General features: G+C 31.5%; 2 protein-coding genes across 2 annotated transcripts in view; one reads left to right on the forward strand and one right to left on the reverse strand.

Annotated features, from left to right (window-relative positions):
• The window catches only part of LOC129256873 (protein OS-9-like), a 41710-nt gene extending 31517 nt beyond the window's left edge, over positions 1-10193 (forward strand). Inside the window, exons 10-12 of the mRNA XM_064097502.1 lie at positions 2023-2235; positions 3141-3277; positions 4494-10193. Coding sequence (XP_063953572.1) covers positions 2023-2235; positions 3141-3277; positions 4494-4694 — 551 coding nt within the window. The 3' untranslated portion in view covers positions 4695-10193. The remainder of the gene's footprint in view (positions 1-2022; positions 2236-3140; positions 3278-4493) is intronic.
• Positions 10194-10576: 383 nt separating this feature from the next.
• Positions 10577-20597, reverse strand: LOC129255447 (uncharacterized). The gene is made up of 4 exons (XM_064097503.1): positions 20508-20597; positions 17165-17418; positions 15515-15691; positions 10577-15135 (listed from the first exon to the last, which is right to left on the reverse strand). The coding sequence occupies exons 2-4, from the start codon at positions 17406-17408 to the stop codon at positions 14168-14170; spliced, it is 1389 nt and encodes a 462-aa protein (XP_063953573.1). The 5' UTR covers positions 17409-17418; positions 20508-20597; the 3' UTR covers positions 10577-14167.
• Between the last annotated feature and the right edge of the window lie 1622 nt (positions 20598-22219).

The raw sequence follows: 22219 nt of genomic DNA on the forward strand, positions 1-22219 counted from the left end.
CCCTTGAATAGAAAATAAAATAAAGGAACCTAAAGGCCACCGCACACCTTACGATTGGTCTGCAACCCGATTTTGGAATAAAACGTAAAATTTGATGCTAACATTGAGACATGGAATATCTTACTGTGTAATGTTCGAAATCATTGTACGAATACCTACGTTCAAATCTGTGACTATGCTATCATCTTTCTTAAAATAAAAGCAAATTTAATATCTAGTCGTAATGACATCATAGAAGTCGAACGATTGGCTACGATTTGAAACTAATCTGGCCTTTAATCCATAATAAAGGCTTGCAATCTTTTAAAATTGTTATATTTGTATTCTTTCAATTATTTTAACCTCAAATAAAATTATATGTTCCATTCACATTTTCAGAAAATGAGCAAAATGCGATTTGTTCTAAAATCGGATCGCGAACAGTCGTAAGGTGTGCGGTGGCCTTAAGACCATCTGCCTATTATAAAGGCTGCTCTTCTTTACAAGTTCACTGTATTATGCCAATGATACACGTATTAGGTTTCTATGACCAAGCATCACTAAACACCATTTTTTAAAGTATGCGGGCAGCATGGTTTGGAATAACCTTCCATCTGATATTCAGAATGCAAATTCTCTCAAAGTTTTTAAGTTTATGTATAAATGCCATTATCTCAAATCTGTCCTTTAATGACATTACATGTATTGTTCTGTAATTGACTGACCTCTTTTAATTCTTTCTTCCTCTATCTCTCTCTTTCTTTTTCCTTTTCTCTCTCTCTTGTCTTTCATCCTTTTCTTTGCTTTTCTCTTGTTTTTTCTTCAAGGTCAGACCATTTAATTAACTATTTTTACTGTGAGCCATTTTAGTCATTACATTGTCATTACCTCTTTTTTATTATATTGTGCTTTGTTTATAATTTTATGTGTGTCAGGACCATAATATCTCTATCCTGAATAAATATGTTACAATAAAATAAAATAAATTCTAAATTAGTGGTTCACTCTCACTGCACATTGAAGATGGTTTGTTGGTTGGTGTTGGAGTTAAGTTGGCGCTCATCAATCTAGTAGATTATCTGCGCCAGGTTGTTCCAAGTTAGTTGCTAATTCCCGCTTCAACGTCCTCGGCGTTAGACTAGTCTGACCTGTCATATAGTGAGGTGCAATATGATTGTGTATATTGTGAGTAAGTTTTAATTAACAAAACATATATATTTTTTTACAGTTAATTGAACTGAAATTACCTTTTACTTTGACTCAATAATCTGATATTGTATTTATCTTATTGCTGATTTTAAAATTATCTTAAAAATTCATGTTCTTTAAGTTTTGGTTAAAGGGGAATTCAACCCAAATTTAATTTTATAAAGTTTTTTTTCGAGGAAAAAAGGAAAATCAGGCAAGTAGATAGGTGAAAATTTGAACAATATCATATAAACCATATAACAGTTATGAATTTTTGAAGATGTTCTACATGATTATCTTTATATGTATCATTTTTAAAACAGCCATAAATTTCTGATTGCTTGTCTGATTTCTTTTACACTTTCACCATTCTGTTTTACTTTTTTCAGCTCCTCTCACACAACATTTTATGACCAAGGTTGGATTCTCCTTTTGAAACCCATGCCAGATGATCACTGGCTTTTGATTACCCTTATGTCCAAATTTCATGAAATTGGCTCTTATACTTTCAAAGTGATGATGGCATTTGTAAAATTAATATTGGTTAAGGTAATGATGTTGGTTACACCGCTGCTGTTGCCACCATCAGAAAAGCACCCCCAGTGTCTCGCTTCTGGAAAACTTCCGCCCCTGTATGAAAAGGGCTTGGTTTTTTTTTTCAATATACTAATGTTGATATTATTAATTTTCTATATCTTTGAGTTTGTGTGTATTGTTTTCATGGTCTCAGTGATGTTTTGTTTTTGTTTTCCAGACTTAACCATGGTTCAGTCATTGTCAGCTCTTGTAATAAGTTTTTTAATTTACTGCTTAATATGACCATTGTTTTTTCTCAAAATGCTGCTATATTTTCAGATGGTGTTCAAAGAGATTCATCCTCCTCAGATAATACTCCTTCAGAGTCTGGTGATGTAAGCAACAGGGTCAGAGTACGGGTCACTAGGGTCAAATTGGACAAGAATCAGAAGGCATCATCTGAGCAGGAGGTCAAGTTTCTAGATACAGATCATCAAGATATTGAAAAAGCCATTTCAGATCAATTAGAGAAATCTGGGGTAAATAAGAATGGTAAGTCAAAAGTGATAGATATTTTCTCTTCTAGTTAAAGGTGAAGTTTACCCTGAAAAAAGAAGGTTTATTGTAAAAATAGCAGAAAAAAAAGAAAATTATTGCAGATTATAAAAAAAAAAACATTTAAGAATAAACAAGTTATTAGAATTTTGATTATTTGATTTGTGACGTCATATGCAAGCAGCTTACCTACATATCGTATGGTAAAAAATCCATGAAATTTTGTTTTTTCAGAAAATTGAGAATGGTTTTTACTTGTAGCTTCAGTATGTTGATAGACAAACCTTTTCACACCGTTCCTAAAAGAAAACAAAAATATGTCATCATGGACCACTAAAAGATTGAAATTTATGCATTTCATATTATGGGGCAGCTGCTCGTTTATGATGTCACAAATCCAAACTTAAGATTCTAATATTTTTCTTAATCTTTAATGGGTTTTCCTCAAACCTTCACCAATATATCGTATTTTTTTCTGCTATTTTTACAACAATCTTTTCTTCAGGGTGAACGTTCCCTGTTATTATTTTGTCTGACAAACTGGTTTCAAGAAAAATATATGGATATTGCAAATCATTCACAATTGTTTTGATCAAAGCTTTGATGTTATTTGAAAGTCCTCAAATAGCTCTCTTCAAGGTGATCCATCATTACTGGTTATGCATTTAAATTTTGAAATAGCCTTTATGAAATCAATTGGTACCAGCTCTCCACTTTTAGAGCGTTAATGACATACCAATGTCAGGTTGCTTACAACTAATTATTGAATTACTTTTTTTGTTTGTCCCAGTTAAAATCATAAATCAACATTTAGGATACTCTTTCAATGTGATTGGACAGCTATCCCAATTGACATTGTTATGCCAACATTAACATTTACTGTACTTTGTGATTTCTTAAAGGTGCTAGTCAGTTTGAAGTGAGAATTTTGAGCTATGTACCAGAGGAATGGCCAGATCAAGGGACTGAAGATGAAGGATTCACTATATTGAATGAGGAAGATAGCAGCTATTTTAGGAATATGATCTTTAGTTTGGTGGTAAGTAGAATTTATATAGGTAAGTCAAAATTTCGTACATATTGATGTCTATGTCTCATATTAACAATAGTTTCAAGCTAGAATGTGACATCATCCAATATAAACAGTGGCTTTCTCCAAAGTCAGAATTTGTGAATAAAAACATTTAGTAAACTGAAGTCAATTTTGCTTTCATTTTATTTTTCTTGATTAAAACTTGTTTCGTATTCTTGTAAAAACTTTATTAGTGAAGAACTGTACATTCCAAATTCTCTTGTAAACATGTTTGAAAATCTACTCCTTTTATGAATTCTGCTTGAGAAACAGTCAAATAATTGAAGTCATTGGTATTTCTATCTCTTGACAACAACATAAATTTCAATAGATATATATATGTATATTTATATATACATGAATTTTCATAATTAAGTAATTATTATTTTTTCTTGAGCATACATTGAGATCTAGAAGAACAAATTATTTTTTTTAATGAGTAAATATCATGTATTGGTTTTATTTTTATGTGTTTATGGAAAATGGATGTTATGTTATTAAGAGAAAGATGTACCAAAAGCTGAAATTATTTAACAGTTTCTTGTGTAGTTGGCTCTAAAATCAATGTTAGATTTAAGAAAAGCAGAAAATTATAGAAAAATATAAATGACAAAATTTTTGTTTAAGAATGACATTTATCTACATTTTGATTGTCACATGTGATCAGCTCCCTTATAATGCACAGCATGTCCCAAACAAATGTCCCTCTCATAAAACATGTCATGAGTTAAATTAATTCAAATTTTATATGAAATAATGTTAACACATTTGGGGAGATCAATCTATTTTGAAGTTCCTGTGAAAAATTTCATTGGTCTCGCTTCAGTAGTTTTGAGTTCACAAGCCCTTATGTAACAGCACAGCTATACAATTCATTCCAAGTTTGATAATAGAAATGCACACTCATCATAATGATGGAGACAGAAAGCCATTCCTTATCCAATGTTTAACTTATGTTTAAACAACTATGTTCTTGTTTTCATTCCTATTTTATTATTGAATTGCTCAGGTTAAGTTAATTTGCCTGTTTGAATGAACAAATTATATAAATTATGATCCATTGTTATTGTTCACTTTTACAAATTGTTATAATAATAGTACCCCATGAAGAAAATAGGTAAAATAAAAAAATGATACCATTTGATAAAATCTATGTTATATGTTTGTTTGCACTGATTTTTAGATGAGGGATGATGGAGAGGTTCAATCACGACAAGCCAAACTTCAAAAGAATTATGGATTCCAGTGGAATGCAGACCCAGATATGGACCAGTCTAAAATATCAGATGAGAGCCAAGACCAAGAAGAGGTCCAGATCCTCATTCCAAGATTCAGAACAAAAGATTCTTCTCAAGAACAAGGTCAATCAGATCCTGAAAGTTAAGCATCTAGAAATGTTGATATTTTTAGCTCTGATACTCGACTCAAATTACTATCTCTTTTGTTATTGATTGAATCAGATCCTTGCTCTGAAGCTGGACACAGATTGTGTATTTTGTGTTATTGACTAAATGACAGAGAAAAATTTTCAGAATATAATTTTGGAGTTAAAACATACCATCTCAAGTTAATTCTGTGATTACCAGTCCTTCAAAATGTAAAGAGCAATAATATGTATAATGAATTCAATATCTTTATTATTTTGTTTGTATGTGAATAATTAATTCACTTATATGGGACATTTTCTTCTGACTTTTGTGTTTGATATATTCTTGTGAATGTTTAACATATTGATTGAGTGCAATAATGAAATAACTATTTGCAGGATTCTAACAGACTACAAAGTTAACAAACATTTTACAAGTGAAGTAAATACTATCAGCAACTCATTTTGAGTATCTGTTTCTGTCCCTATTGTTTAGTGTGCTATGTGTACCTTGTTAGTTTTGAAATTATTTAACTATATAGTTTAGCAAAAACAGTACTACATATTGATCAAAGAGCTTTTTTGGTGGGGATGAAAAGGCTGAGTAAATCCTAATACAGTGTTTATGAAAAGTTCAGATGTTTGTAAATTCTCTTTTTATTCCAATTCAAATTGTGAAAGAGATTTAAATGTTTGTCAGTTGCTCTATATATTCTTCTATTAAATTAGTAGTTTCTGTTCTCGCTTGGACTTGAGTAATCGCTAGATGTTTTGTCTTATGTAACAAAATGGTGGGTGCAAAAATCAAAAGGAGAGGGGAATTAAATCATCAGTTGATCATTGAATATATTTGAATAAAAGTCTGTTTTTCTCATGATGTTATGATTTATTTGCTTCATGCATGACTGAGGATGAGTATTGGGTATATATTAAAAAGTACAATATAAAATTCAAAGGAACATCATGTCAACATGATAATTGTTCATTAAATTTTATATGACACCTAGATAGATCCTTGTCATTTGATTGGTTGTTTGATATCGATCATTCAGTCAATTTTTACAATGACGTCATCAACCGTGCAATTTAGGATCCATAGGATTTTGTCCATTGCACACGCGCACTGCTGCAGGCACTACAAGTAAGGTGTTTGCAACGTGCATGTTGTATGTACGCGACAATCAACTGACGGAGCATATTTTGCATCGAAATTAATAAATTTCATATGAAAAATAATCTATTCTTAATAGTTATCATATATTAACCAAATAATGAATGTTCTTTTCATTTGTGCAATGGACAGAATACTTCATTCGGTGACAGATGAAATGAACGATCCATTCAACGAGGCATAGCCGAGTTGAATGGATCGTTTCATCTTTCACCTCATGAAGTATTCTGTCCATTGCACTCATAAACATTATTTGTATATAAGAAAATGTACAAAAATAATGTTCTAATGTTGATAGTTACCTAATAGGCCAAGGATTTTGATTTAGTAACTGATTTATCTGTTATTCTTCTGGGATATCATTTTTCAGTCACGTTTTTAAAGGAATTTGCATATATGAGAAAGGTCAAATCTTTTTCATTGTATCTTACTCTTTGGATAGATTTCCAAGTTCTGAAGAAATTACAAATTACTAATCCTCAACCAAGCATAAAGCAAATGCAATATTGAAATTACAATAGTAAGGTGACACATCAAATATAATAATTGATGTGATGAGCATTTGGTTTATATGGGAATACTTATCAGACTGCTATTTGAAATTTGCCCTCTTCTCTCTGAATTGGGGGCAGGTTGATTTTGACAAACTTCTCTCAACATTATAAAACACTCTTCATATTTTGAAATATATTTTTGACAGAGATTTAGAAGTAGAATGTATACTGTGTAGTTATATCACACCTGAAATAAAACCAATTAAAGGGGAATCCTACCTTGGTAATATAAAGATTTTTATTCGAGCAGAAAAAATGGATGGTGAAAGTCTGAAACAAATTGAACGAGGAATATGGGGTACATGGAACCTTGGAATATGCAAGTAATAAATTGGTGCAAATGTCAAATGAGCAGTTGAATTTGGTTAATTATGACAAGTGATATATGTCAGCAAATAATACAAACTCCTTTGTCTTGATAAGATATCATTAACAAGTAGTTTTTTATTCCTGCTTTAATTTAATTAAAAAGTATCATAAATAGCATTTTCGTAGTTCCTTTTAAGTCAAACATTTTGAATAAGATGTGATTGACTAATGTGTTATGAAGCTAATCTAGGAAATTTCATTGATTCTTAGCACAGTGAGAATATGAATTCTCAACTTCTTTTTATGCAAGTTTGATAAAATTTTCACCATCCTGCTACCGTGATTTTTACTGTCATTTTCAGAAGTACATGCAGATCAAATTATGGTCTATGATATAAAGAGAAAGACCATGATGTTATGTTACAGTAGTTCAACATCTATCTACATGTATTTGTATAAATATGTAATATTACAAGTACAATTTAAGGTGTATCTGTGTTTGCCATTTTGATGTTCCATAACACAATTTACAATAAATGTATTTCAACGGAATGATGGCGTTAAAATAAATCTTGGAAAATGTAGTACAGCAAATTTCAACTGGTTATTATCTAATTTAAATCTTGATGTTTAACTTATTTTGTTACATTCTATAAGTTAGCCATATTGGACACTTGCAAGAAGCCTTGCGAGACATTGTTATGGAGATGAAATTCTATATTTGAAGTGTGCTTTTGATTTAATCATTATACCAGTATATATGTATGTGATACATGTTATATTTTTGATTGTATCATATTCTTTCTCAGCACCTTAACACTTATTCATTTTTCACATTTGACCTTACATCTTTCTTTCCCCCTTCTCCTTTTAATCCTTCTCCCTTTTTTTGAAAAAATACCACAACCATTTATCTTTCATTCTTTGTTATAAGGAGTTTCTTCCTACTTTTCTATTCTCCCTTTTTGGTAGGGATCAATCTTCTCCCTTTTTTTTTTGGGGGGGGGGATCTACTTTGTTTAAAAAGAAATTTGTGGTTTCTGAGTTGCCATCTTAGAACAATGTGTGTTTTTGTCATTTTTATTTACTCAACTCTATGTGCCTTTACTTTTATAACATGTATCATACCAAATATTTAAGATGGTTATGTAATCTGGTAAGGTTGCCAGAGGCTTGCCTGTCATATATTTATATGCATATTGATAAATTAGTATCTTTTGCATCATCATATATGTTTGCATATCAAACTAGAGAAGAAAAAAAGAATTATGCATATCAAACAGGATTCTCTTCCTTGCTATACAAACTCACATCATGCAAATATAATATAACTTTTTAAATTTGGGAATAGCAAATTTGTCATGGCTTGTTACCACACCTGAGCATCACACAACCCATAATGCTAGACAAACATCCTTTGAATATATTGTTTTCTCATTTTATTTGCTCATTTAAGGGACATATTCTATTTGTATTTATTTTTTCAGTTCAACAATGTTTACCTTTGAAATTTCAAACTCAACTTTTAATTGATTTAGGTTAGACTTTTGTTTTTTTCATGAAAATCATTGTATCTTATTGAAATTGTCATACACCATTAATTTAACAGTGTTGCCTTGCATGCTGGTCCATTTACACAACTTTTCATGTTGCAGTTTGACCTATTAAAAGAGCCTTTGAAAGTCATTAAGACAATTCAAAATGTGGACATGAGATCAAGATGAAATAGTTGTAATTTGGGCTAAGCTAAGGTGTTTTAACTTAGGTCTGAATGCTATCACTGAATGTCTTGATGTCTCCCTGAATGGTCTATTTAACTTATCCAGTATCATAAATAATTTTATGTTTTATTCTTAATGTCTATTGTACCAACAATCTACTCTATAATCACATTTTACCAATTTATTCAAACTATTTACAGTGGGTTTTTTGTTTTTTTGGAAAGAAATATTTTGAGATGTGATCTTCTTTAATCCAGTTAATGTAGAGCATTCCCACAAGTAATAATGTTAGAGGACAAAACAATGACATTTACCATGTAACAATATTCTATCACAGTTTGATGTTTTATTGTTAGTAAATTAACATGGCTGCTTAGGGGAATGCTATATGATTCCTTTTATTACTGCAATAAGAAAAAAATCCATTGTACCTTCAACTTTATCAATTTAGTTTTCCAAATTTTTTCACTAATTTTGTTCTTTGGATTTTCTATTTTGGAGAAGAACATTTTTGAGATCTAATATTCTTTATCATTTTTCATTTCAAGTCTCATTGTAATAGCTGGCGGGTGTTTCATAAAGCTGTTCGTAAGATAAGAGCGACTTTAAGAACGACTGGTGATCCTCTCTTTTGGTAAATGGTATACACCATTGGCGACGGTTTAGCGCGTAAGAAAGGTTCACCAGTCGTTCTTAACTTACGAACAGCTTTATGAAACGGCCCCCAGGTGTTTTCCTGTTTTCTCCCCATTTTTCAATGGAATAAATATTTATCTGCACTTCTTCTAATAATCTGCAATTATTTCTGTACATGTTTTGCCTTACCTTTGTTCCATCATTCATGCTTCTAAGGATTGATTCTTTTGAAATTTGTTGTCTTCATTGCCTTTAAAATTTTGAGCATTTTAGCAAGATTCATATTTTCTTGGAATAATTTACTTTCAGTTTCTCACCTCATTTCTAAAAAATAGAGGTACTTACTCTCCAAGCAAGGGTTCCTTTTTTTCAAATTAATTTGTCTTCATATACATGTATCCGTTTCCTTTAAAATATATTTCATAGTATTACTAGCTGTATTACCAATAGTCCCAATCAAATATTCCTTCATATATTTATATAGTTTGATTATAATACTTGAGTTATTCTTCATTTTAGAAATACCCTTTACATTATTTGTTGAGATGATTCATGAAGGTGTATTAACATTTATTGCATGGCTTAAAAAAATGACTGGAATATCAAGTGTGACTTGATCTTATACTTTTAAAATTGTGGCTATTTCAATTCATGCAAATAAATTGAATTAGTGTTAATGGGAACCTGCATTATTCATGATATATTTCAAAAACATGTTTGGCTTGTTATATTTGAGTCATCGCAATTTTTATTTCCATTTAATTTTCAACAACTTCTCTTGTTTTTGCATATTCCCTTATATAATTGAATAAACTTTGTGACCTAGACAGAAATTTTGTAACATGTACATGTGCTGTGAAAGACTTTCTTTTTCACCATTTTATCTCTCTCTTTTGTGCCTACATTTCTCTTCCATCCTCCCTTCTCTTCCTTTCCTTCATAAATTCTCTCTTTTTCTCTGTTACTGTTTTGATTCTCTAGCTCTCTTACTACCCCCCTTCACTCTGTCAATGTCATCTATCATGTGGTCACAAACGTGATCACTAACATTGTTAATTTCAATAAATTGTTAACTTTCTTGTATAAATGTGTTCTGATAACTGGAATAAATTATTTTCAATTCTAATGATCTCCCATGTTCTGCAGTCATTTCTCATTCATGCAAGTAGTTGATGAAAACACCTAGAAATTCAGATCAGCACACAAAGAGTTTATTATTTGGCTGACGTTATGTCTATATTTGTCACAAAAATAATAAAACCATACATTCAGTGTATTCTTATAATATATATTTAAATATATTTATACAGATATATGGCAAACAGCTAATTTTCTTCATGTCATCAATCAAGAATAATACTGCAACACCAAGGAGCAGAAATAAATCAATATAAAAGTGTGGATCATAGAACAATATTGAATCCTTTCCAATTTTGTCACCCACTTTCTCCAAATTGGCAATGTTAATCCTTTCTTCCACTAAGAAAGCATCCTACTCACAGAGTAATCAGTCAGAGATGAGTTTTCAAGAGCTAACAATTTAAAAAACAAATATGATTGTGAGTTGCATAAAGAGCACTGTAACACCAAAACAATTTCATATTATTCATGTTTAGAACTAATGTATCAACATAAGATAGTTATCACATTAGGGGTTTCTCACACTTGATTCCTTTCAAAATATCATTTGTAGATTAGATATATGAATACACGTCATCCCATAAAACATTAGTTAAATGAATAATTAAGCAAGTATAAATATAAAAGAAGAGTTGTATTTTCCCCATTTCATATAATTCAGTGAGTCATTGCTTTGCATATTTAGATAATTAGTTAACTCATAAAGTAGTATTTACCAACAAACAAGTATTTCAAAAATCCTCAACTTTACTGTATTTTAGGATTTAAAATGCAACAATATTTTCATGCAAAACAAATCTTCGTAAATAATCTTAGTTTAACAATAAATTCTGCTAAAACCACAAATAAAAAATTGTCTAATTATGAACTGAATTTAAGAGGAGAATATGTTATATCTCTGAATTAAGTTAAAGCAGAATTTTCATACCAGTATCTTAATTTTAAAAATGAATTTTAAATGTTAACATTAGTATGTGACAGCAAACATCATCTTACGTACATAGTTGCATTTTAGTTCAACTTGTAAATATTGGTTTAAAATCCAGAAGTACAGATTACACAATCAAAATCAAAAGCGAGCATTTCTGCTTGTCATTTAAATTATGAGATTGTCTTGAAATTATTCAGGTAACAAAGACCGATGGCCAAGAGTAAAACAGCATACAAGTGATATCAATAGAAAAATGATTAAACTCCTTCAGCTTGTTATGTATGCAGCAAGAAATGTGTATTCCAGTACCTCTAAATAAAAGTCTATGTTAATATACTCTATACTTGAGCAGCACATTGTTTTAGCAAGGAAACGATGATGAAACCAATGACTTTTAATAAACTGATGAAAGTTGCACATTCAACACCTTCCATTACAAAACATTAATCTAGTCAAATGGCATGAAATCAATTTAAGCTTAGCAGTAAGAGAAAGGTAGGGTATTACTTAGATATGGACAGACGATTTAATGAAACACCATTTTTCAAAGGATATGAATAAGCTAACAAAGATTAGAAGTTGGGGAAAAATATTTCTTGAATAAAAGATGAAGCACTAAATATAGCAACCTTGTTTCCAGACTTGGCAGTAATATTTGTTTTAAAACATGTGAGCACCTTTGTTTTGAGTGAGAACATAAATTTGAGAAAAATAAAGTAAAGGAAAAGAAGTTTCCAAGGTTTAGAGCAAACATAAATACAATAAAATTTAATATGGAGGTAGTCTTAGCTTGCTACCAATTCCATACATTTTAAAGCACAAAATATTATGTAATCTTAAAACATGCATGGAAAATTTGCCATGATTCTGTAACGTTGAAGCACATGGTAACCAGAAACCAAAGTAATCCAAAGCAAACAAGTGAAAAGCAGAGTATATGTACTTGAATGGTATCAAACACTTTTCTCAGTTTGTAAAAATGACATTGTGAATATCTGAATACCGGTACTGCTTTTTAAACAATAATATAGAATGGTCTTACAACAGATGAGACTGCTAGTATTTCTAGAAACATTTTCACAATTTTTTATCAAGTTTATGATATGTTAGGTGTATCATAAATACATGTATATTGATGTTGAAAACCACTTGTTCATTCTAAACACTTTTCATGTGGTAATAATGATGATATTCGAATATTATCATACCCCAATGTATGTATGGTGTAAGGGATCTCTCCTGGGGTGACTTTCACAAATATGAAGTCATGGCAAAGTTTGGCTGCATATCAATCAGCAATCAGATTCAAAATTATCTCAATACAAGGTATTTAAATAGCACATGTGGAGGGCTGGCAGTGCAAAATAACCTCACACAAGAAAACAAAAACATACTCATTAAAGATCTACATACAAGAGAACATGACTGTCTGATATAGCATCAGAACACATTTTAAAATGCATCACATCTCTTTATATTTCATCATGACTTCATACAATATATAAGTATGCACTATTTTATAAAATATACACATGTATGTCAAACAAATTTTCTGACTGTTATACCCAAGAAAGCACGTTGGCTTGGTAATAAGCATTTTGCAAAAGATTAATCATGTACAATTATTTATAAATATATCCCTATCAAATTTTTCTCAATAACAAATTGAATTTGTTATCTCAAAATTTCTAAAAACATGGATACACTATTATAATATAGAGCAATTTCCAAATTCTAGGAAATAGTAGATGCGGCAGTGTGTACGTATCTATTGTGGCAGTTGAGATGTGCACTTTCATTAGGATACATTATACTCTTAGTTTGCATCACTATAGTGAAATATGACATACAAAAATAGACAGATATATTTCTGTTGCTCTTTTCATTTGAACTGGATAGAAATGATGTTATTTCCAATGTTTTTGTTTAAAAACAGGTCTGTACAAACAACATACCGAAGACCCCTTCTATGTTTTCAGCATAGTAACTTTTTGTGGTGTCAGATTCCAATATAAAGTACATTGTTACATTACAATTCAAGATAAATACCAGTTGTGGTAACGATCTCAAAATGAGTTCGAACAGAATAAAATAAAATTACCACCCAAGTGTTTGTATGTATGAATAAAAAATATGTGCCAAGTGGCTCTGGAAGAAAATATGTAATTGCTGAGAAATTAGCAAAATAAGCACGGAATTCCATCAAATGTCGGGTATTATTCCGAGCAATGTGAATACACTGTCTCACATACGCTTTTCTGTGTTAGTGATCATCAGAATTATCGGTTTTGAGCTAAGATTTCATGATTCTACAAAGATAAGTTTACATTAATGTACCAGATTAGATGTATGATAATATGGTGACAATTAACCTTGATTTTAAAGACTTTCTCATGAAATAATTGTATGCAGCAACTACTATCTTTTACCTTTAATTTCCAAGTCATTTCTGAACCAAGAAAGATTAATTTTTAATGATCGACCATGACCCATTTATTAAGTATGGGCTCTGTAACATAATCAATTGACCAACCTTTTTTACATGATGTGCTATGGAACTAAAGTCAACCGTAATTGTATAACTGATTGGATATTTCATGTTCCTGGGCAATTCTGTTTTTAAATAGAAGTCAGTAGAAGTTAATACTAAAAGAAATACAAAAGCTAAAATTCCCTTGATAACATTTCTTACAATCTTCCAGCATTAGACTTGTAAATAAATCTGACTTTGATCAGTTGTTTCAAGTTCTTTATTTAGAATGGTCTAAAATGAAAAAGAACAGCCTCTCTAAATGATTCATCATTCATTTTGGTAGATGATAAAAAAATAGTTCAATAAATACTTAGTACTTTGTATTTGAATCAGTAATAACATATAAAAAATGAATATAAATACATAGGCTCATGGGCATCCTCTCTGTGATGCTAATACAGATTAATATCTCATAGGATATTAGTATAATTTGTAATCACACATATCAAAATAACATTTTCAAATATAATTTAATAACAAAAATCATAGAAAGTATTCATTTGCCTATTTTCCCCTTTTTCTGATGACTAGGGCCAGTAGTACATTCTGATAATCTTAGATAGGTTTCGATTGGATCATAGTCTCTTGTAGTCATGTAATCTGTCATGGAATCTTTTTTCCTTCGTACTGGTGATGATTCTGCTGATGATATGTTAGAACCCCTAGCTGGTGAACTATTTTGCCTTGCTGCTTTATGTCTAAAGCGCCTACCACTGAATGTATGCGTTGGTGAAGCATCTGGTGACATGTCACTGAAGTGCATCAGATCTTGTGGCTCTACATCAATCAACCTTTCAGGTTTGACAGAGAAGTCAATCCATGCTGTTGGTTCTGATAAATGTCTTTGCAACTGCCTGGGAGAGACACACCGTAGGACCCCCAGTCTTGGTAGTTCTGGAGACATCCATCGATCTCTGTTCTCGAGGCAACTTGTGATGTATTCACTAGAAACGTAAATATCCTCATTTCCACAGTTTCGCAATGTGAGGCCACATGGCACTGTGTGTATCCTCTGCATATGAATGTTACCTTTGTTCTGGTTCTCACTCATAAAGTTTGAATTACAGTCTGTGAGCGGTAAGGATGATGTATCTATGCCAGCATCAGTCTTTGTTGCTTCCTCATTGCCAACATACCCTGCATTCAAAAAGGCACTTTTCTCTGTAGGTTGTGACTCAGTCAAGCTCCTAAGCAGAGCAGCTGGGATGTAACCCAGTTCCCTACGGTCATTATGTCCAAACCACCAATTCTTGTTGTCTTTCTGTAAAACTGTAAGGAGTTCACCTTCACAGAATGAGAGCATAACTGGATCAGGAGCAGCATAATCCTGGTTTGCTACATACTCCTTGTGTTCTACATGAAGAGGGATATAATTATGATTGTCTCTAGGCTGAGGTAAGGGCAACAGAGATGTAGTGATCGTAACCGGAGTTGTTCGAAGTAAGGGTTCTTTAAGAACCAGACCTGAAGTAAATAATAATAATTCAAGTGTTATTTCAAACATAAGTCAATGACATTGATGCTTTTGCATGATAAAGTGCTATTTTTTGTGGCAATAATATCTACAGCTATAAATCAAAAACCTAAATATCTTCAAAATGAAGAACTTCATAAATGCTCAATTTGAAAAAAGAAATAAAAAATTGAAGAAAAAAATATTCATAATCACACAGATGTACTGCATATGTTTTACATAAATTTCAACAAGAAATCAACATCAACACATATAATTAATTTGATTTTAAAATATCTAGGTGAAAATTATGAGTTTGTGTTTTTCTTTCATCATATGAACTTTTTGCGATAAATACCTACTATAAATAACAATATGTTACATACATACCTGACTCATCAAGAGGAGTTGTTCTATAGCACTGAATAAGGTTTCTTAAATCACAAGCCTGGATATCTCGCCCCCTGTCCTCACTCCGATCTCTCCTCACGTAGAACATTGATTCAATGGTCTCGATCAGGTAATGATTGCAATGGTTTCTGGTACACACAGATATCACAAAATGTCCTGTATGCAAACAAAATAGATATAAATCATTTACATTAGCGTGAGAAAAAAATTGAATTATCTCTAGAATAGTACTAGACAGAGACAAAACATACATTTACATCATAGTATGTATTCCCTCATGTATTCAGAAAATTGGTTTTATGATGCACTGACAAGATGTCAATCTGACAATTGCCATAGAAACAGTCATTAATCAGTGCTTCTCAAATCTCATATAAAACCAAGGATTTGACTGAAATCGTCCATAGTTAACAATTCAGTCAGTGCTGATAATATTTCATTTTTCAGGAAATCCCTCCCCAAACAACCTAAAGTACATTCCTTCATCATGAGTGATTAGTATGGTATAGGATCGTATTACAGATCACATTTCATGAATTCAATCATATCAAACACAATGTTGTCATAAGATACACAAATACCTACAAAATTTGAATATATGTAAAAATTATGCAGAAATAGTTTTTCTTTTTTACGATATCAGCTTCCAATCGGACCCCTCTTTGCATGTGAAATATTTTGGTCACTTGAAAATGGTATCGTATTACCTAACGTTTGTTTTTTAATGGAAAAAGTTGAAAAGACAACAAAATCACTTAAGAGCTATTTTTACAATGTTTTATTATTTTGAGAATACAAAGACTGTTAAAATGTGTTTTTGACAATTTTTTATCATCTTTCTATTCAAGTTACATTTGGAAGGATGTTGTAAAGTTTTGAGCAAATGAAATTATTTTCTGATGCGTATGATGTGCGCGTTCGGTAATACAAGCCTGGTCGGTAATACAATCAGTCACTGTATACTTTAAAATACAGAATACCCCCTAAGTTTGTTGTAAAAATGGCCAAAAAAAAATAAAATAAAAAAATTTGAAAATATTGGTGAAGGTTTGAGGAAAATCCATTAGACATTCAGAAATTAATAAGAATGTACAATTTTGGATTTGTGTGGTCATAAACAAGCAGCTGCCCCATTTTATGTAATATAAAATGCATGAATTTTTATTTTTTTATAGTTCGAGATTATTTTTTATTTCTTTTTACAAACGGATGTGAAATGATTTGTCTATTGATATACTGAATGTACAGTAAAAAACATTGTCAATTTTCTGAGAAAATGACATTTCATTGATATTTTACCATACAATATGTAGTAAAGGTGCACGCATATGACGTCACAAATCAAATAATTTATATTTTAATATTAATCTTTTTATTCTTTGATGGATTTTTCTCAAACCTTTGGCAATATTTTTTTTAATTTTTTTCTGCTATTTTTACAATAAACTTTTTGTCAGGGTGAACTTCCCCTTTAAAAAGATGCTATAAAATAGACAGTGAATTCAATTTTCAAGAGATTTCCGGTAACCAAGGTATTCGATACAGACATTCTATACATTCATCAATGTGATAAATGAAAAAAAATCAATTCATAGAATGGTAGAAACATGTTTCTGAATGCATGCTTACCTCCTCTATTACTGCTTTGTCTTACTAAAAACAATCCTTCTTTGCCACTGGTATGACCTCTGAAAGGACTCTTGAGTAGTAGTTCCTCAGCCACCTTACGCTCCATTAGACCATGAAACCAAAGGGGTACTTCCACTAGCTTGCCCCGCCCACATGAACTATGGTGGTGATGATGATGAGATCTTAAAGAACATGGAGAGTTAGGCAACGAGTTATGCTGTCGCAGTTTGGATGGGCTAAACATGCTGCAACTCCTGTAATGAGATAAGAAATGAGAACATAACCGATAACCTCTTGAATTAAAAAAAAACTCTTTTATGACACATTTATTTCATCAAAATAAAATATAGGCAGATTCTTTAAAGGTTGACTAATTCAGTACCCGGCATATCAAATTCAGATTGACAGTATATTGCAAGTAATTACAAAAGGGAAACTAGACCTAAATGGAGGCCCAGAATCAACTGAGATGAGAAAGACAAGAACTGAAGCAGAACAACAATGCAGGGTATACCAGAATGCCAAAATCAAGAGAAAACCAGTATTATAAACTTGTTATTTCCTGGAAGGTCTGTATTAAGCCAAAATTATATAATTTAAGTAGTCACCTTAGTTTTTGTAAATATAATACACTTAAGATTATTTATTTTCAATTAAAAATTTCCAATAAAAAAGAATCAGGTTCCAATAATAACTATATTTCCACCTTTTTTCTATATAAAACCACTTCCAGTAAGGAATGGGACAGAAATTTCAAAATAAAATCCTTGTATATAGCTTTCTGATAAAGAATTTATGATAAATTTATACATGACAAATGTTTAACTTCACAATATTCTCTTATAAAGAATTAAAAAAAATCATATAAAACACATTATTAAAACATAGGTGAGTAAGTTTTTACAAGTAGACAATAATCAAATAATAATCTAAACAAAATCCACCTCCTTCCCAAATCTGTAAGTCTTAAAGAAACATAGGAAAGTAGTATTTTACAAAAAAAAAAACATCCAAAAACTTCATTGTGCCATTCACTCCTAAAACTGGAAAGATTTCAATCTTAGAAGTCAATAGAATTTCCTGGAAAGACAACTCATTCTGATGATAACTTCAATTGAGTAAAAGAAACAAAATCATCCATCCTTGATGGCAAAATTTCCCACAATCATCATGCCTTCTGAGAAACTGGAAGCAACCAAGTACATATGCTTTTCATCAATATTTACACAAATTTCCTTGAATGGTAACGATTATAAACCAAAACCTTGGTAACTATATGATCCAAACTTCCACAAAGGGTCTGATAAATTACAAGAACTAGTCATCTGAGAAAAATGTACCTAAAAAGAAACTATACTGTCAATGTTGACATATGTGATATTTGATACCCACTGGTGTTTGCTGTATGAACTGACGTCTTTTCATCATTGAATTCAATAAAAGAAAAACAAACACAAACGATTCAGCAAAAGAGTTGCACAAAAATCCATATTTTGGAATGATGTCAACACATCTGACCTCAGAAGTAAACAATGATGTCTATTGTCTACTTAATGTACTAGTATGACAATATTAAACTGAGGTTTTTTATGTCTATGTTTTAATACACCTGCCCACACCATTTTATTGTTAGATTGTAGGAGGTAATGAATTAGTGTGCAAGATTCTCTTTCACTTTCATATATGAACATGAAGTCATGATCAGCTGCTCAATGGAAGTATGAAAAATGAACAATTGGTAGTGACATAGAAATTGTTTACATGTCGGGGGTACATTGACGAACGCAAGTTACAAAAAGGTAAAATGCAGCTACATTCCATCTCCATTTTAAACAGAAAGTGATAAAATAAATAATGGTCTCAATTCTATAGTTGTTTTATAAAAGTGATTTTAGTGAATGGGAAATAAGTGAAGGTAACTGTGTAGACCCATACCACAATGAAGGATGTGGTGACGGTGTTCAGATTATGACATTGATCTATACTTTTAGAATCACTAATGGTGAATTGAAAGACAGATTGAGCAAAAGAGGGACACCTGACTCAGGTAATACCTAGGTGTTAACTTGCTCAGTAAGGGTAGGATGCGGTAGTGTCACATGGCCCGGTATGACTGTCATCGGACTTCCGACCGGGAAGTAATTGGATGCCAGGAGGATGTTTGTGGGAGTGTTATATAGCAGGTTCATGTGTACTGTCAATGCTTTAAGAGCTATATCATGCTCCAAGTCCTGCACGTACACATCAAGTCTTTTCACCCTGATCTCATTTTTTCTCAAACTTAAAGGGATGTATTGCAACACAAGGTTCTGGACAATATTTACAATTTAAATGTCAGTAAATACAGGATAATTTAATGGGGAAGTTCATCAATTGAAAATTCATTTGAATAGTTCACATGCATAAAGATGAAAATTGCATCAGAATAGGAGGTACAATAACAAAATTATGATATTTTAATGTTCCACTAAAAATCACAAATCAGTTAGGCCTATACATCCTGGTGAGTATGCAAATGAGGGAACAAATGGTGCCACCCACTCACTATTTCTTTTGTATTTAATTCCACAAAGTATAACAGATTTCAATGATCTTTTGATTTATCTGTAACAAAGTTTTATTTTTTCCTGAACATGTGCAACTGATTGTTTTGTATTCTATTGTGATTTAATGAAGAGTTTCCTTATTTTCATAGGTAAAAAGGAGACATTTTTTAATGAAAACAATAACATTTTTTTCAATCAGATTTCAATGAAATTTTCAGCATTTTTATTCAAACTAACTTTTTCTTGGGGTCAACTTGCCCTTTAAGATAATAACCTTAAAATAATTTTAGGATATACAGTACATGTCCACAGTAGGAAGAGACTATCGTTGCAGACTCGAAACTGTTGCTTGACTTGCCTCTTTCATATTTTTAACCCAAATATTACCAAAATTATAACCTTGAGAAAGGAACAATAATAATGCTAATCAACTGCTCATGAGAAAAAAAAACATTGTGCTCAAACTGAAAAGATATTCAACAAATACCTGTCTGCAACACATGCGACAATCAATATCAATTATCATCTTCACAATGCATTTTAATTCAGGAAATAGACATCACGCATCACTCTACTCATGATCTTGCCATCTTTCTTCAAGCTAAGCTCAATATGCTGCATAAGATTAACACATTTCAAGTTGCAAATAAAAATGTTACATCAAACTTTTTCTGATTGCAAGTTCGATGGTAGGTCAAGTTCACAGAACATAGTTGAACTTGAAGAAAGCCTACGTCACAGCTTTTCTGTCACAAGCGATGAGGGAATTTCCACCCATTCCCATAAAATGAGCCTACCTATTTCACATCTCTCCCTCCATCGATGTATACTTTCTTGGAAAAGGAGGCGTCAGATGGTTAGCTAACCAATTACTGAGGGTTGGATTGTAGTGTCGAGAGGACTGCGTGCAGACATGGGCAGCATGCTTAATTAACCTTCATCACCATCCATCTCCGTTCCATCGTAATGAAAGAGTTGAGAAAAAGAAAATAATCACATCTCCCCCATGTCTTCCATGAAGAATGCATGGATGGACGTAGCGAGCTACCGTAAGCTTTTCACTTTCTAATTTTCCCTAGAACTCACAAACCTTGAAGGCCTAATAAAATCAAACCTTTCCAATTAATTTTGTCATTATTTGTTTACATGCCCAGTATTATCATCCACATCTTATTTGTATGAAATTTAACTAACACATTAAACTACATTGCACCTAATCTCAATTCTGAAACTGATATGTAATAAAGTGAGCTTAGTACTGTACTCTGCAAGAGCTCATCATTTCAATTATCATCAACTCCCCTGACACAGCTTCTTGCTGATAACTTTAAGTAAATAATTACTGTTTTTTTTTAAGTTAATCTATTAGATTAACTCTTTAAAACAGTAATGAAAGGCGATTGGACAATATAAACTCTTGAGATGATCTGGATATGTAGTCAATATAAAGTCGAAGAAAGTTTAACAAATCACAATTAAAAAGAATTATCAATTGAAATCAAATGCTAGTGTTAACTTTATTTTACTTTAGAAGCAATTATAACCAGAAAAGATTTTTTATAACCCCCCCCCCAAAAAAAAAAAACCCAAATATATAATGAATTAAATACCACTGAGTTTTAAAACTATGGCTTGAAAAAAAAAAATCCACTTTGTGGTAGTGAGTGAATCCATTTTTTCTTCACATATTTTCTTTGAGCATGCATGGACTTCATGTAAGAATCAATTCAATAAAAAGTTATCAAACAAGAAAAAAAGCTTAATGAAAAAACTATTATTAGTATTCTTTTTAATAAATAAATAATGTCAGAATAAAAAAGAAACTTCATGAAAAAATATTAATAGTATTTCTAGTTCAAACCATCATGTTCCCTGTTCCGGGGGGAAAATTACATTATGATGTAGGGGCTAGGGGTGATTTCGCCCCCGAAATGCTCACTAGAGCCATGGATAAATCCCCATTGATTGTAATGTTGCAATGCAATATGTTTTGAAAAATAGGCCCCCCCCCAAAAAAAAAAAAAATAATAATAATAACAAAAAAATTGGGCTGTCCCTTTGGCACTCCAGGAATGGGATAGTTATTCCTGAGGCATTAGAATTCAATGTGAATTAAGATGATCCAGGTATGATACACAACCAAACCAAAGGGCCTCCGGAAATGACATTATCAGAGAAAGGACGTCAGAAGTGTCTCTGTCCCAACCAAAGCACATTTAACATGTATACCAGTCCAGTGCTCTCAAGAATCGTCACCCATCAATGTATCAAGGATGGGAGTGTATAATACAGGCAGTGAGTTCCTTCCTGGAATGCACATTAGCTATGCAGTATACAGACTGTTAAAGGTAAATGCTAGTTTTGGTAACGATATCAAAATGAGTTCGTACAGAATCCATAATCTATCAAATTCTAATAGAAACAATACCATTCAAGATAACATTTTTTCATAAATTGCTTGGTTGGTAGAATTCAATCAAGTTCAATTACAGAAACATACTCTGGAATT

The sequence above is a fragment of the Lytechinus pictus genome, chromosome 3, assembly GCF_037042905.1.
Source record: "Lytechinus pictus isolate F3 Inbred chromosome 3, Lp3.0, whole genome shotgun sequence".
Taxonomy (NCBI): Eukaryota; Metazoa; Echinodermata; class Echinoidea; order Temnopleuroida; family Toxopneustidae; genus Lytechinus; species Lytechinus pictus.

Coding starts and splice junctions, on each gene's coding strand:
- LOC129255447 (XM_064097503.1), bottom strand. CDS start 17,408: ATGTTTAGCCCATCCAAACTGCGACAGCATAACTCGTTGCCTAACTCT. Junction 15,692..17,164: donor ACAAAGCAGTAATAGAGGAG/GTAAGCATGCAT, acceptor GTTTGCATACAG/GACATTTTGTGATATCTGTG. Junction 15,136..15,514: donor AACTCCTCTTGATGAGTCAG/GTATGTATGTAA, acceptor TATTTACTTCAG/GTCTGGTTCTTAAAGAACCC.